Here is a 15,503-nt window from a genome sequence, read left to right on the forward strand (position 1 = left end):
TGGACATGAAATATGCCTTAGAATAACCTACACCGACAGTTAACTAAAAAGGATTTATGTGCGTCTAGACCTGGTTTTAGATCATTTATAGAATAAAATGATATATACACTTTTTGAATGATAAATTCCCTTTTTCACAGAGTAGTCAGCGTTATATGTACACTGTATAGTATTTAGATTTTTGGCCTATTTATTGTACTGCACATTGTTCATCTTTATACACCTATAGACCTATGTACATTCATACATATATTTATAAACAGTAAAACATGTTCTCTTGTACAAACAACACTTACACACATCCTTGCACATACTTGGCCAATAGACACAATTCTGATTCTGACAACCTTTGCGTCCAACATGCGACCAAAGGTCTAGCAGTGACGTCATAAAGGCGTAGCGTGATTTGGTGACGTCACGACAGCCAAACTAAACGCCGTTACCGTGATTATGAATTTGTTTGCACGACCCTGATGATATCGTGCATGCATTTTTTATTAATCGTCCATTCAGAGTAGTTTCGTATCTATACCCCCCCCCCGTCCAGGCGCTGCGATGAATACACCGGAAGCCGCCTGAAACAGAGTCGTCCCCGTCTTACACGCGATCTGGTCTACTTTGATTCACTTTGAACGTATAGCGATTTAAAAAACACACATCAGATGACGCGTTGTGCGTCTACCCCCCCCCCCATCCGACCTCATCTTAAAGGCAGCAGCGCGACATTTATCATGCGGGAGAACGAGACGAGGATCGGACCCTTCCGGCGATAGCGTCTCCCGTAGCCGCCTGCACGGTGAGTTATTTACCAGATTTATTTTTATTTTTTTTAACCTTTAGCAGCTGAGCTCCGTTAAATAAAGAAGGTCGCCGCGGTCTTTCCTTTATCTTAAACCCAGGGAATGGACGCGCTGCGCGTGCGGTGGGGCTTTTTTGTGCATTTTATTTCGCGTGTTTTTTATTTTATTTTATTTTATTTTATTTTATTTTATTACTTATTATTAAGTGTGGACCGGGCGTCGCCACGCGATCGGTGACCGTCGTCTGCTTCCGTTTATTAGGGTTTTCGTGGAGCGGAACCAACGTGACGGAGTGTGGTGTTCGGGGGAAGAGTCCAGGCGTTTAACTTAAGATGCGACGAACGAATGAATGACTTGTTTCGGGTGGCTGTCGCCGTGAACTAGCGCACAGCCCCCCTCGATTAGTATTATACGTGATCGCCGCACGACACGTCGTCTAGACCGTTTTTAAATAGAATATCTGTATTATTAATTCTTATATACCCGATAAATGCCAGAAGCTTCGCAAGTCCGTCCCCTCCTGGAGTTGTATGTGGCGAGGTGACGAGGTTCACTGTTACTGTGACCCATTACCTGCATGTGTGAATAATGAAATCCTCGAACGGGGCCTGGATCTTTCAATCAGAATCAGAATCGTGTTTATTGGCCAAGTATGTGCACGCACATACAAGGAATTTGATTCCGGTAGATGGTGTCTTTCAAGTACAGTGTACAAAAAAAACAACAAAGCAAGAAAAATGTGATTATTTACATTTACATTTACGGCATTTGGCAGACGCCCTTATCCAGAGCGACTTACAATGTGCTTTCAAGTTACCATCGATGAAGAGATCAATTCCGGTTCACTAGGACCCCAACTATGAATACATCTATTTAATTCACTCTGTTGTAGATTCTGTACACAAAGTTCGACAACAAGAAAATTACAATTTAATCTAAATATTCTTTAAAGAGGAAGGTCTTGAGCTGTCGTTTGAAGGTGCTCAGTGACTGAGCTGTTCTGACCTCGAGGGGAAGTTCATTCCACCACCGAGGGGCCAAGACGGAGAAGAGTCTAGATGAGTGTCTTCCTTGTACCTTCAGAGATGGAGGGACCAGGCGAGCAGTACTGGAGGCTCGGAGTATACGAGGTGCAGTGCGAGGTGTAATAAGGGCTGTGAGGTAGGATGGTGCTACTCCATGTTTGGCTTTGTAGGCCAGCATCAGTATTTTGAACCTGATGCGTGCAGCTACTGGGAGCCAGTGAAGGGAACGTAGCAGAGGGGTGGTGTGGGAGAATTTGGGAAGGTTGAAGATCAGTCGTGCTGCTGCATTTTATAAATATATGTATGAATGTACATAGGTCTATAAGTGTGTAGAGATGAGCAAGGTGCAGTACAATATAATAGACCAAAAATCTAAATCTTAGAAACAGTGTACATAAAGTGCAGTGCAATGCAGAAGGTGACAGTTCAGCTGTTTAGGAGGGAGATGGTGAGGGGGAAGGGTGGTGGTCCTGGTCTGCAGGCTTCTATAACGTCTGCCAGAGGGCGGCAGGTCAAAAAGTCTGTGTCCAGGGTGTGAGGGGTCTGAGATGATTTTCCTGGATCTTGAGAGGTACAGGTCCTGGATGAGGGACAGGGGGGCACCAATGATCCTGTCTGCTGTCCGTACAGTCAGCTGCCCTCTGATCCTGTCCTGTTTGGTGGCTGCTTCTTACCAGACTGTGATGGAGGAGCACAGGACGGACTCAATGACTGCAGTGTAGAACTGGACCAGCAGCTCTTGTGGAAGACTGTACTTCTCCAGTTGCCTCAGGAAGTACATCCTCTGCTGGGTCTTTTTGAGGATGGAGGAGATGTTGGTCTCACACTTCAGGTCCTGGGAAATGGTGGTGCCCAGGAACTTGAATAGACACCAGGCTCAGTAGACACCGGGCTGTCAAAGATTGTGAAAATGCTAAATAATACAGCCACTTTTCCACTGGCAGTGCTTTTGATTGTATGCAACGTTTCGAAATAAAACCCCAAACCTAACCCCTTGCCCTAATATCACAAGTGTGAGATTGCATGATGAAAATGGATTTACGCATGTAGTTTGACCCCGATGGAAAGGCACTGTATATGTACAATAAAGGCACCTTTATTTCGAAACGTTGCGTACCGTCAAAAAGCACAGCGAGCGGCGTTAGTTGGACGATTTATCGGCTGCAGCAACAAAAACCAGCCAAGTTCAGACAGTACAGGCCAAAAGTTTGGACACACCTTCTCATTCAATGTGTTTTCTTTATTTTCATGACCATTTACATTGGTAGATTCTCACTGAAGGCATCAATACTATGAATGAATCGGCTTCCCTGCATAGTGGACAAAGTGTTAAGCTATGTTAAGTACGTTTCCAAGCTGTATTAATAAATATATATATATATATATATATATATATCTGGTGTCTAATTTCATAGCTTATTGCCACTTAAAGTTGAAGTCTGTTTTTCCTTTGGTCGTTTGGTAAGTGTAACTGCAGCCATCTCCTCTCCTCATTCTAGTTTTAAAATTCTGAAATGTGAGGTTGAATTTTTATTTTTTTATTTTTTTGCCCATGCCACCCGGTATAAGCATGCACTGCCATGATTTTGTTACTGATTCTGTTTAAAGACGACCGAGATTGAAACCAGTGTGGCCAAAATGTAACTTTTTTTTTCCCCTTTATTCTTGTTTACAGATGAATCCTGTTTGAAAGACTAGTTTCAAGATGATTTGGGATTGCCGTGAAGATGTCAACATGTAATGCTGAGTGGAATCCTGGCACACACCATGGTGGCAAATGTGTCCAGATATGTTCCCTTCTTCCTGTTCCTGGCACTGTCTGCAATCGTTTTCCTGCTAAGGAACATCCACACCTTGGAGGTGAAAACAATTCTTCATTCGGCTGATTTGGGGTGTGAACCTACGATCTTGTATACGGAGGTTCATGTTGTATGTTCACACGGCTGCGATGGTTGATTTTTAAAAAAGCAGTTTTTGGTTCCTTTTATCAGCTTCCTCTTCACTTTTCTTCCAGCAGAAGTGGAACTGTTTCCAGACGGTGTCCACGCTCTCTCAGTGGCATAACAGTTTGAGCACAGCTTTAAGGCAACATCTGGCCCTGCTACATCCGGAGCACAATCAGACCTACTGTGCCCACCTGGGCCAGGAGCCCTCCGTAGAGGAGGCCCTGGAGGAGCGCTACCTCCAGCAGTCCATCGCTTGGCCAGAGCCCGCTGTGCCTGGCCTGCCCCTCCGCCAGAGCAGCGACCCCAGCCGTAGCTACTTTGTGATCCAGCCGTCTGCAGAATGCTCGGACCTCTCCGGATGGGAGGTGGGCGGGCAGCTGGAGGTCATGGTTCACATGCAGAACTTCCTCGGGAAGGCCAAGAGGCACGGCGGGGACTTTCTTCTGGCTCGGCTGCACTCGCAGGAGCTTGGCGCAGGCGTGGCGGGACGGGTGGTGGACCACCGGGATGGGCTGTACTCCGTGGTCTTCCCGCTGCTGTGGGCGGGGCCTGCGCAGGTGGAGGTGACCCTGGTGCACTCCAGCGAGGCCGTGGCTGCACTGCGGCGCCTGAGGGAGGAGCGGCCGGACCGCGTTTACTTCAAGAGCCAGTACCGCTCTGGCTTCCTGTCTGAGACCACTATGTGCAACCTGTGCCTGCCGGCCAATCAGCAGCCACTCTGCAACTACACTGACCCCCACACAGGGGAGCCCTGGTACTGTTACAAGCCCAAGATGCTGGACTGTGATACGAGGATCGATCACGCCAAAGGGGGCTACAAGAAGCACCTGCTGACCACCACAGAGTCAATGCTGTTCATGAGGTAGGAGCTTCCGAGTGGCCAAAAAATGTACTTATTGGATGTGAAATGTTAAAAGTCTGTATACTGTGAAAGGTTTGAATGGTCCGTGCAGGAAGGCCATGTCATGAACTTATCCCTCCACAGAAGGTCAGCAGACAGAATGGTCCGGTCTAGGCAGAACTGCAGGAAAGATAAAGACATAGCTGGAAAAAAGAAATGGGTGGAGTGCAGGGCGCACTTTCGGGGCTTTGGTGTTTCACTGTTGTGTTTATGCTTCTACTAATAAGCCATAAAGACATTTCGGAGACCTAGCGGGCAAGGAAACAGACCCATAATTGGTAGGTTGCGGGTTCGAATCCCAAACGGTTTCCTTGATCAAGGTACACTGCTCCCCGGGCGCCTTTCATGGCCGCCCACTGCTCACCAAGGGTGTTGGTTAAAAGCAGAGGACATGTTTCGGTGTGTCACCGTGTGCTGTGCTGCAGTGTTTCACAATGACAATCACTTTTACTTCATTCAGACAGATTCGGTGCTTTCGTTACTATTGGCGAACTACTGAACATGACAGACTCTCACAATTCCTTTTTTTTCATCTGTTAATACCACATGAGGCCATCCAGTATGAGCGCTTTACTTAAATGTGATTTTCTCGCTGTATTGTTTCAGCTCTACCATCAAGGCTCCTATTAAAGCTGTTGGCATGGAGGCTATTACAGTGCTGCCGACAACTGAAAGTAGGTTAGATCCTTCCAGAAAGCATATTATACAAGATGAACTGTATTTAAATTAAATGAATGGCTTGGGACATGGACTGCTTATTTTTCTGTCTGTGTTTTGTTATATAACCACATTTTATGATATAAGCTTATGAGTCTGTCGTATTAAAAACGCAATTCTCATCTCACCAGATAAGACTGCGACGAGAACGGACTGGCTGAAGACGCCTCCCTCAGGATATTACTACCAGGGCTCGTGGAGACCATTGACAGGAGTCCACATGCAACAGTTCAAAAGCCCCTCAAGCGTCGTACAGTGTCTGAAAGGAAAGATGGTTTACATGTACGGAGATTCCACTGTTCGCCAGTGGTTTGAGTACCTCAATGCCTTCGTACCTGGTGAGATTTTAATGTTGTGTTTAGACGATCAACTGTTTCATGCAGCCGCACGATAACATATTACAAATTGATATACATGCTTTGGTGGCGCGGCCCCGTAATCAGAAGGTTGCCGGTTCGAATCCTGATCCGGCAAGGTGCCACCGAGGTGCCACTGAGCAAAGAACCGTCCCCACACACTGCTCCCCGGGCGCCTGTCATGGCTGCCCACTGCTCATGATTGGTTAAATGCAGAGGACAAATTTCACTGTGTGCTGTGCTGCTGTGTATCACAAGTGACAATAACAGACAATGCAGAGTCCATGTTTCGTCTTGTTTTTTTTTAAGTGGATTCTTTCAATCATGAATATTTAACTTGTTTTTCTTTTACACCTCCTCGTAGAACTGAAAGAGTTCAATCTCCACAGCTTAAAGAACGTGGGACCCTTCTTGGCGGTGGACAGTGACCACAACATCATGCTGCACTACCGCTGCCACGGTCCCCCCATCCGCTTCTCCACGGTGCCCACCAGCGAGCTGCGTTACGTGTTTAATGAGCTGGACGGTCTGCCCGGCGGCGGGGACACTGTGGTGGTCCTCAGCGTGTGGTCCCACTTCAGCACCTTCCCGGTGGAGGTCTACGTCCGCCGGCTGCGCCACATCCGGCGCGCCGTAGTGCGGCTCCTGGACCGGGCCCCGGGGACCCTGGTGGTGGTGCGCAGCGCCAACCCCCAGAAACTGGACCCAGAGGTCAGCCTGTACAACAGCGACTGGTTCTCGGCGCAGCTGGACGCCGTGCTGCGGGCCATGTTCAAGGGCCTGAATGTCCTGCTGGTGGACGCCTGGGAGATGACCCTGGCGCACCAGCACCCACATCTCCTCCACCCACCCGAGGACATTGTTAGAAACATGATTGACCTGTTCCTCTCTCATGTTTGTCCAGTGAAGAAAAAGAAGAAGAAGAAGAATTAGCAGGAGGAACCTCAGGAACAGCCTGAAGCACAGTGTTTTTGGACAGATGTGAATTTTGTCGAACGAGACAGAAATTGTATAGTTACACGAAAGCTAATCAAACCAAACCTTTTAGGTTGGGGTGTGTGTGCTACACTACCACCTGGCAGCTCCCACCCATTCTGGGGTGTCTCACGGGCTTCCACTTTTTTTTTTTGTCTATTATTGTCTATGTGATCATGACTGAAAAATGTATGTCTTTGCCACGAAAATGATGGCTTCCACTGAGATGTGCACGAAAGGAGTTTTTGAGCCCAGACACCTGCACCTGTTCAGCATTTTTGTCTTTGAAACAAACCGCAACCTGCACAAATATGTCTTGCGTTTTTAATCTCCCACCCCCCCCAGATTCCAATTCCCATATTCTGTTTACTGGGGGGGTCGTCTGGGTGCGGGGTTGTTAGGATGACCTTTTCTATCAGCCAATTTCAGAGAGGCTGCCCAAGCAACGGGAGGCTAAATGAACAGTTCCCGACTGCTGTCAATCCCACAGTCCCACCAACACGACCCCAGACAACCAGTTTATGGAATAGCATTTACTCCATACAACACGTACTGCCAATATAAACCATAAACATGAGCACATTTACACACCAGTAATGTTTACCTTTTATTAATTCTGCAAAGCCAAACCATGCAACTTGAAGCAACATACAGTATCTTACAAAAATGAGTACACCCCTATTCTTGAGTCTGTATGGTAACAATAATATGATATCATTAAAACCTTTGTTTTAATTATGAAATAGGCTTGACTAATATATAATGTTCTGGTCTGTTCTACAATGTACTTATATTGTACTATGTACTATATTGACTGAGTTCATTAGAATTTTCATTACTAAAAAAATAAGACGATTTGAGCATTTTCACTCGGGGGTGTACTCTCCTTTTTTTTTGCCAGCAATTTAGACCTTAATGGCTGTGTTTAGTTATTTTGAGGGGACAGCAAATTTACACTGTTATACGAGCTGTACACCGAACACTGGAAAGATATAATAAAATAATTACCAAAACGTGTGGGGCGTACTCACTCGCTTACACCTCATCTGTGCAACTAGCTCTAGCCACTATAGTAGTTGCAAAGATCGTAGTTAGCAGTGTTGGTGAACAGCGTGTGCCTTCGTAACCTTTGTAAAGGTTTCGGTGACCCGCGGGTCCAGAGTCTGTGGGTGTTCTGGGGTGCATTTACACCTGTATTCCCCAAATTCAGAACGGAACACTTTACTGTAGAAAGGTAACATTGCATTTCATTAATAAGTTCACCGATGTTACTCACAATCATGGCTAGATCTACCATTGATGTTAAAAAGCAAATGACCTATTTAAATGTCCTAATTAAATGATGAAATGCTGTTGACGTGAATTAATGTATTATTGGTTATCATTAAAATGACACCAAGTACAGGTTTGTATATCTTAAATGCACTCATCTTGGGTCTAATACATCTAATACATCATTGTTTTTTTTTCATTATTTTTACTCATCTAAATGAAAGCACTAATCTCCCAACACCTTGTGATCGATCACCAAGACGGTCAGGTTGTTGTTAAACAGGACCCTTCCGTCCACCTCAGTGCTACACTCTGGGTGACGCAGCAGGGACATGACGCCCTCCTCCAGCTCCGCAGGCGCGTTTTCACGGAAGTCTTTGACTTCGGTCAGGAAGTCCAGCAGGAGCTCGCCCCTCTCGTCCCCCTCCGCGAAACATTCGGTGATGTCCATATGAGAGGGGAGCTCGTAGCTTTTGTACTGGACACCCTTGTCATCTAGGAAGCTCTTGACGTCCCTGGCTGTCAAACACTGGCTGACGGAAGGGATGCACAGTCGAGGCGCAAACGTCCTCCACAGCTTATCCCACCCGCTCTGCCCTGAGGGGACAATAGCAGCAGCGTCCAATTTCAGAGTCTTAATGGCATTACTCGATTAAACTACATTGCTTTTTCTCACCTGACACCAGAATTATAATAAGCTTCCCATTTTCACTCAGCAGACTGTGGAAGAAGGACACTGTGGCTTCAGGGTCACTGACATAGTACAACATCTGTTGGAAGAAAGACAAACATGCCACATATATATTTTTATATATTTCACAGTCATTATAGAATAAATGTCACTAAATTATAATATAATACATGTATTATTAATTGTAGTTGTAGTATCGTAATTGAAATGTACGTTAGTGTTTCTAATGAAAAAAAAAAACTCAAGATTTTTAGATTTGTGTTGCGATTTAGGGACATGCATCATAATTCTCATAACAGAATATATTGTGCCATGGCACTGTGAATTTTGGTGATGTATTTATTCTTGTTAGGATAGATGAAGGCTTGACCACTTCAATAAGAATCCCAAAAATAGAAGAAAATTGCAAAAAAAACGGCACTTACTACAACATATATGGATCTGGACTGAAGCCAGGTCCATGCAATGTACACATTTTACACCGAGCATCTGAAACACAGCCTCACCTGTATCATGTGGATGAAGTCGATCTTCTTCTCAAGCTTGTTCTCTTTCCAGCGCTTCTGGAATTCGCACGCAGTCATCTTGTTCCATATGAAGTTTACGTAGTCAAGGTCTCGTGTGTCTGACACCAAGGCTGGGAAAAAAAAAAAAAAAGTGATTATAGAGTAATAGTAATTATCCGAACTCTCGCTGAGCTCTGCAAGCGTTCGAATTTGTAGACAAAGAGAGTTTCAGTTCACCCTTATACTTGTGCATCATCTCACTGCTGGGCTCCACCACCTCGTTGTCCACTGTGACTCCCGGAAGACGACGGTGCAGCTGAGACAGCATCTCCACGTCCATCTTCCCTACGGGCAAAGCGTCACACGAGGCCGGACATCAAATTAAAACGAGAGGGCGTGGCCTGACAACAAATGTCTAAAAGACGAGTGTAAAAAATTGCTTTTACGAGTTTTCAGGAATGTAGGAACGTATAAAGAAAGATAAGCCAATCACGTTCAGAAAAACGTTCAGAAATATTTAATATTAAAATATTATATCAAATTCAGTTTAATATTAAATAGTTTTTTTATATTTAAAAATATAAATGTTACGAATAGTCTTGATGAAGCCATTTTAGCAATATATCAGCCAACCGTGCTGAAAGTCCGGCTTAATGACACGTTTAATGCGGAAAGAGCCGTACCTGTGCCACTTCCCACACCCACGACACTGACATGCGTCTTGCCTCTCCCAATACTGTTAAAAGAAAAGCCATTTTCTCAACGTTCAGCCTTCATTCATCCTCAACTAGTCAACGTTGTACAGAAGAGAAAGGCCGGTTTATCCGTACCCTGCCAGTACGTCCGGCAGGACGCTGCGGATGAAGTCCTGCATGCACTGGTGTTCGGAGGAGCGCTCCAGGAAAAGCTGGAAGGATTTGTTGTATCTGTCCTCGTCCTCCACCAGGCTTCGTAGCGGTGCCATTCTCTCCCACCTGCGGACAACTGCGTTGAAGGAGCCCTTTGATGTTATGGTTGAACTCAAAGGTCAGTCCTGCGTGTTTGTAACATCGGCGATAACGCGCTCTGCAATCGGCCAAGCGATAGGGCGGCCATTGCCATTCTCCACTTGTGGAATTCGCTATCTACTGCTGCCGCAAGGCGACACCTTCGACAGGGTGGGCCATTTATATGGATACACCTTCATAAAATGGGAATGGTTGGTGACATTGAACTCATTTTATGAGTGGTCAGAAACTTGTAAATAACTCATGAAAGAATAAAGTTACGTTAAAACCACACCATTGTTTTTCTTGTGAAATGACCAATAAATTTGATGTGTCACATGACCCTCTTCCTGTTGAAAAAACAAAAGTTGGATCCAAGATGACAGACTTCAAAATGGCCACTATGGTCACCATCCATCTTGAAAAGTTTGCCCCCTCACAAATACTAATGTGCCACAAACAGGACATTAATATCACCATTCACCATTCCCATTTTATTAAGGTGTATCCATATAAATGGCCCACCCTGTGGTGAGGAACACCCTGCTGATATCTGGCCACGCGGACATTTACTATTACTCTGTGAAATGGTTCCCTTTTAATGGCGTAGCGGGCGGGCAGGTCAGGGGCGCAAGGGTGTCCACCTGCAGCATGACCCTCAGTAGCCTTCATCAAAAGCACCTCCATTGGGAGTGGCAGAGAGGTCAAGGTTCAAAGGTTTGTACTGTTTCTGATAAAACACGAAGAAATGGGGGTGGGTGGGTGATGTTTTATGTAGTACCCCCCCCCCAAATAAAAATTATATACGTTATGAAAAGCAACACATGTTATGCAAATGAGGCGAACATTTCGGTACCTTTTTGTGCAAGTGCACTGGTTAAAATGTAACATGGTGATTGTCCTGTGTTGTAACGATGTAACTTCAAACTGATGAAACTGCAACAGGTCAACAGCACAACGCGACGTAGACCCGCGTAACCGCGTTCCATCTGATATTCCGCAAGGCTTTCCAGGGTTCGCTTCTACAGCGACTGCATCGACAACAAAAGAGCTGCGGCAAGTGCAGTGATAAGTTGCGTGGCGATGCACTGCGTGAAAGGGATGAATTGCGTGACTATGTATTGGATGAAGTGACAAGTTGCGTGACGATATATTGCGTTAAAGGATGAGTTGCGTGGCAATGCATTTCGTGACGATGCATTAGATGAAGTGATAAGTTGAGAGACGATGCATTGCGTTAACGGAGGAGTTGCGTGACGACACATTGCGTGAAAGGAATTAATGGAGTGACGATGCATTAGATGAAGTGATAAGTTGCGTGACGATGCATTGCGTTAAAGAATGAGTTGCGTGGCAATGCATTTTGTGAAAGGGCCGAGTTGCGTGGCGATGCAAGTTACCTGTAACGCGTCTGCACGCGGAGCGTCCGTCTGCTTTAAACGCGCATCGTCACGTTTCAGACGCAGCAGAATCGCCTTTATTCTGTCTAGACGGCAGGACTCCTCCCATTTCCTCGGTCGTGTAGGATGGTCTTAAAGAAGCAGTCTTTCAATGGCGCAATGGATAACGACGCTAAGTTTTGTAATGTAATGACCATCATTTTTCGTATTTATGAATGCATATGTTAACATTTTAGAATGCAACGATATTCAAAAGCAATTTTTGCAACTCGACGTGTTTACCAAAATGATAAAAACCATACCTAAAACGCAGATAGAATAACTTAATACCATATTTATCTCCACAGTTGCAGGTTTGAAAACTTCATTATGGCTTCCACGCAATTTGAATCAAGGAAAGTGTAGAAATTTTGCAGTTAACCTGTATCGTTAAGGATCAGTAGTCATTCTTCACGTGGTTCAGTCGCCACGTAGTCATGGTAACACACGTTTCACGTTACCGTGACCACAGTTGGATTAATAGACGTTACACCTTACATCCCATTCCACCTTTATTATTCGTGTCGGATAAGCAGAATTTAAAAGTGAACATCCATCTCCACAAATCCCAAATTTACATGAAATCAACTGAATTCAACCGAATATGGAACGTTAACTTTTCCGCTCCCGCTGATATGATCCCCTGTGTATTAGTTTATAAAATATTCACTAAAAATATGTAGTAACTTTATTGTGTGTGTGTTTGTTTTTTTTTTTTTACATGAACAAATTCCTAAAATTATTGTAATGAGAGAAAGTTCTAAAATGTATTTGGAAACAGACATTTTGTTAGACAGCCTTCAATTGTGTAACTTCCTACAAATCTTCATACTACGTGTGTAACATGACCGTGCAAACATCACTTTTCTATGGAGCTCGTGTTTCTTAACCGATTACACGTACATGTCAACTTTGTTTAAGAATCTACATAGAATCACATAATGCCTTATTGCATTAGGTTAGACCTAAACATGTTTAAACATATTTGTGCGTTAATGACGATTCCCAAGTGACTTTTGGCTACAGTGGAGACAGTTGGCATAGACCACTGGGAAAACTGAACATTTTATGATATTGTAACTGCCTAGCAAAGAAAAGAAAACATTGGAGGACGCCTTCGGCCCCTTTTTAAGGAGGCTTTTGCCTCAGGAGTGGAGGGGACGATGATGCAGTTTGCCTGATAAGCATTTAAAGGAGGGGGGAAGAGGTTCCCCTGTTGGACGCACGGGTCGGACCGGACCACTGAAGTTCAAGCTTGTTCAGCCTTGGCCTTGGCCTTCTGTTCCTGGTTATGCCTGTGGAGGAAGGACAGCTAAATTACTCAAACATTCGTAGATGCCAGCATTTTATTTCAAAAGGATTGCAAAGTTAGTTTTATTTTACTGCAACAAGACATTTTCAAATCAGGATTCAGTGTGCACGTCACCTCTGACGTAGGATGTTCATGGATTATCACTTCATGGTTGTAGAACCAGGGTTCCTACCACATTTTTACTAAAGAATTTCCACGAATTTTACATTTACCTGATGCCCTTATCCAGATTTGAACTGGTTTATAGGCGAGTGTGTTACCCACTAGGCTACTACAACCCTAAATTGTGAAACTAACAGCACCGCCTGGCGTAGTTCACTACGTAAAGCCAGCATAGATACGATAGACCTGCTCGAATTTTAAATGTTGTAGCTGTAAACGTTTCTCGTGCAACCTTACAGGAACTACGTACTCAGTTATATAGTCATGTGTCAGAGTTCAATGGATTTTCCACAACTTGCGTGTTTATTTCAAATTCTCTTTTCAAACTCCATGACTTTTCTCTGGTGTTTAAGGACCATAGGATCTCTGTAGTACTGACCGTCTGCACCCATGTCACTCTGACACCTTAACAACCAGTTATAAATGTAATATTGAAAATTAGGTTTTTAAAAAAACAAAAAAAAAAAAACATGGCTTTGTTTACCTCTTCAGATACGAACTGATAAGTGGAAGAACCCTTTGTTAGACGAGTGTTGCACACACAACAACGGTCCAAAGATCAGCACATGGACCCCATACAACTCACATTAGCTTTAAGATCAAATACGCAAAGTCCTGTAGAAACACCGTTACCCAAGAGAACAGCCTTTCGTAACGGACTGCAAGCATGTGTAAAAGTGTGCTCATGGTTAATAACAATAATAAAAATGTTGCTCAAAAAAAAAAAAAAAAAAAACGCTCACCTCCATATTCTATAGAGCTGAGACCCACCAGCGCCACCAACAAAGAAGTTGACAGCAAAAAGGTTCCAGTTCTTAGGTATTATAACCAGGGAATACCTGGACCAAATGAGTCCTGAAGGAGAAAGACGAAGAACGTTATTACACACTGATCCAGGCGAAACATCGGTTTGCACAGACATGTCGATATTGCGGCCTTCTGGAAACAAGTGTGTACTTGATCCGCGCCAGAACTTTCAGGCCGGGTGGTAACGGTATGGTGCGTTACCGGTGGCGGTCAGGACGGCAGACTGGGAGGTGCTGAGCTTGTCTGCTGGCCGAGTAAGATCAGCGAGACCCGCGATGACCAGGCCCTGGAGAGGAATACGGACAAACACGGCGTCTATAGTCAGGACTGCAGTAAACCTGTTTGCCTTTTTATCTTTTGGTCAATAGGTTTGCCTACACGGTGATCAAACGTTAGCCTGGACCTGGGCAAACAAATCCTTCTCACATTTGCCAGGAGCGCAGCCAACATTTGAACCGTGCCACAAGCGCATAGTTTGACTCCGTATTACAACGTGAGGAGGTGCAAGTTCAGTCCTTACCCATTTGAACATCGGCGCCCAGAAGAAAACGGTCTTCGGGCCTGGAAGGAAGTGTCAGGTGTTAAAAAGCCATGTGAAATTCACCGCTATAAACCGACGACGCCGGACATTAGTTTACATTTATCAGACGCCCTTATCCAGAACAACTTATAATCTGTAGTTACAGGGACAGTCCCCCCTGGAGACACTTCGGGTTAAGTGTCTTGCTCAGGGACACAATGGTAGTAAGTTGGATTTGAGCCTGAGTGTGTCGCTCATTAGTTCAGAAAGGCGCCTCAGACTCCTCGTTGCTCACCAGTAGAAAGATCATTACGTTTATTACGCACCCACAGCGTCCCGGAGGAACGTGGCAGCGCCCTGCGAAGCTGCTAATTAGACACCGCTCACACGCTTCCCAAACCAGTCTGACCGGTAGCAACGCCGGAAGGGAAAGAACGCAAACGGGCAGCAAAAACTGACACCGCCGCTGGTGACCCGGTGACCCGTCGGCGTCCTCGCACCGTCCGCGGGCCCGATCACCGCGTCAGCAGCGCGGTGCGGCTCACCTGCGGGGTGGTTGTACAACGGCCTCAGCTTCGCCGGCAGCATGTGCTCGACCCGGTCCAGGATCCTGTGGTAAGACGCTCGCAGTCCCGTCAGCGCCATGGTCGCTGCCCTGGTAGCTGAACAGCTATCCGGTCGCCGGGCTGAGCTACTGTACCGCTGGCAAGAGTTTTCCCCGGTCCTCGCCGCACCCCCGCCGACGCGAGAGTCCGCAGTACGAGCGACTAAGAGCGGCGGGCGCGTATCGGGCGGCCGGTTAAAACGTCTTCCCTTCCGTCCTACTTGCGACCTTCATACGGCAGCCTGTGTTGACGTAGCATGCTATGCTACGCTGTGGCGCGTCCGAGGCAGGGCGTCGGGATTTGGTCGCAGGGTTTGTGACGTCATGGAACCGCCCCTGAGTGATTGCATTTCATTGGCTCACGCGACCAGAGACTCGACATCTAATTGGTCTGATAGAAAAAAGGCGGTGCTTTCGGGGCGGTGCGTTTAAAGAATGAATTAAACATAATTAAAAGATCTGATTAATCCTATGAATGTCAACA

At 45.5% G+C, this 15,503-nt stretch overlaps 3 protein-coding genes across 6 annotated transcripts; 1 reads left to right on the forward strand and 2 right to left on the reverse strand.

The window, feature by feature from the left end:
- The first annotated feature begins 82 nt into the window (after positions 1 to 82).
- nxpe3 (neurexophilin and PC-esterase domain family, member 3) lies at positions 83 to 7,784 on the forward strand. 3 transcript variants are annotated; one of them, XM_028990732.1, is made up of 6 exons: positions 83 to 796; positions 3,501 to 3,685; positions 3,843 to 4,633; positions 5,279 to 5,346; positions 5,521 to 5,727; positions 6,110 to 7,783. In XM_028990732.1, the coding sequence occupies exons 2-6, from the start codon at positions 3,566 to 3,568 to the stop codon at positions 6,676 to 6,678; spliced, it is 1,755 nt and encodes a 584-aa protein (XP_028846565.1). In that variant the 5' UTR covers positions 83 to 796; positions 3,501 to 3,565; the 3' UTR covers positions 6,679 to 7,783. The 3 variants fall into 3 exon arrangements, with proteins under 3 accessions (XP_028846565.1, XP_028846567.1, XP_028846566.1); XM_028990734.1 differs by lacking the exon at positions 83 to 796 and adding an exon at positions 905 to 922 and having other exon boundaries at positions 6,110 to 7,784; XM_028990733.1 differs by lacking the exon at positions 83 to 796 and adding an exon at positions 2,564 to 3,168 and having other exon boundaries at positions 6,110 to 7,784.
- Positions 7,608 to 11,715, reverse strand: hnmt (histamine N-methyltransferase). Of its 2 annotated transcripts, none has more exons than XM_028990735.1 (7): positions 11,576 to 11,715; positions 10,020 to 10,173; positions 9,873 to 9,925; positions 9,427 to 9,534; positions 9,190 to 9,320; positions 8,669 to 8,762; positions 7,608 to 8,589 (listed from the first exon to the last, which is right to left on the reverse strand). In XM_028990735.1, exons 2-7 carry the CDS (start codon positions 10,151 to 10,153, stop codon positions 8,219 to 8,221), a joined length of 891 nt encoding a protein of 296 aa, XP_028846568.1. In that variant the 5' UTR covers positions 10,154 to 10,173; positions 11,576 to 11,715; the 3' UTR covers positions 7,608 to 8,218. The 2 variants fall into 2 exon arrangements, with proteins under 2 accessions (XP_028846568.1, XP_028846569.1); XM_028990736.1 differs by having other exon boundaries at positions 10,020 to 10,163; positions 11,576 to 11,707.
- Positions 11,716 to 12,113: 398 nt separating this feature from the next.
- Positions 12,114 to 15,334, reverse strand: mpc2b (mitochondrial pyruvate carrier 2b). Its single transcript, XM_028990737.1, has 5 exons — positions 14,961 to 15,334; positions 14,416 to 14,456; positions 14,097 to 14,181; positions 13,832 to 13,943; positions 12,114 to 12,909 (listed from the first exon to the last, which is right to left on the reverse strand). The coding sequence occupies exons 1-5, from the start codon at positions 15,058 to 15,060 to the stop codon at positions 12,864 to 12,866; spliced, it is 384 nt and encodes a 127-aa protein (XP_028846570.1). The 5' UTR covers positions 15,061 to 15,334; the 3' UTR covers positions 12,114 to 12,863.
- Between the last annotated feature and the right edge of the window lie 169 nt (positions 15,335 to 15,503).

This window comes from Denticeps clupeoides, chromosome 9 (genome assembly GCF_900700375.1).
Source record: "Denticeps clupeoides chromosome 9, fDenClu1.1, whole genome shotgun sequence".
Taxonomy (NCBI): Eukaryota; Metazoa; Chordata; class Actinopteri; order Clupeiformes; family Denticipitidae; genus Denticeps; species Denticeps clupeoides.

Excerpts from the sequence above, each read along its gene's own strand:
- hnmt (XM_028990735.1), bottom strand. The coding sequence starts at position 10,153 with ATGGCACCGCTACGAAGCCTGGTGGAGGACGAGGACAGATACAACAAA. Across the intron at positions 9,321-9,426 it reads GATGATGCACAAGTATAAGG|CCTTGGTGTCAGACACACGA; the intron begins GTGAACTGAAAC and ends TTTTTTTCCCAG. Across the intron at positions 8,590-8,668 it reads TATTATAATTCTGGTGTCAG|GGCAGAGCGGGTGGGATAAG; the intron begins GTGAGAAAAAGC and ends TTGTCCCCTCAG.
- nxpe3 (XM_028990732.1), top strand. The coding sequence starts at position 3,566 with ATGCTGAGTGGAATCCTGGCACACACCATGGTGGCAAATGTGTCCAGA. Across the intron at positions 5,347-5,520 it reads AGTGCTGCCGACAACTGAAA|ATAAGACTGCGACGAGAACG; the intron begins GTAGGTTAGATC and ends TCATCTCACCAG. Across the intron at positions 5,728-6,109 it reads CCTCAATGCCTTCGTACCTG|AACTGAAAGAGTTCAATCTC; the intron begins GTGAGATTTTAA and ends ACCTCCTCGTAG.
- mpc2b (XM_028990737.1), bottom strand. The coding sequence starts at position 15,060 with ATGGCGCTGACGGGACTGCGAGCGTCTTACCACAGGATCCTGGACCGG. Across the intron at positions 14,182-14,415 it reads GGGCGCCGATGTTCAAATGG|GGCCTGGTCATCGCGGGTCT; the intron begins GTAAGGACTGAA and ends ATTCCTCTCCAG. Across the intron at positions 12,910-13,831 it reads CAGCTCTATAGAATATGGAG|GCATAACCAGGAACAGAAGG; the intron begins GTGAGCGTTTTT and ends CTTCCTCCACAG.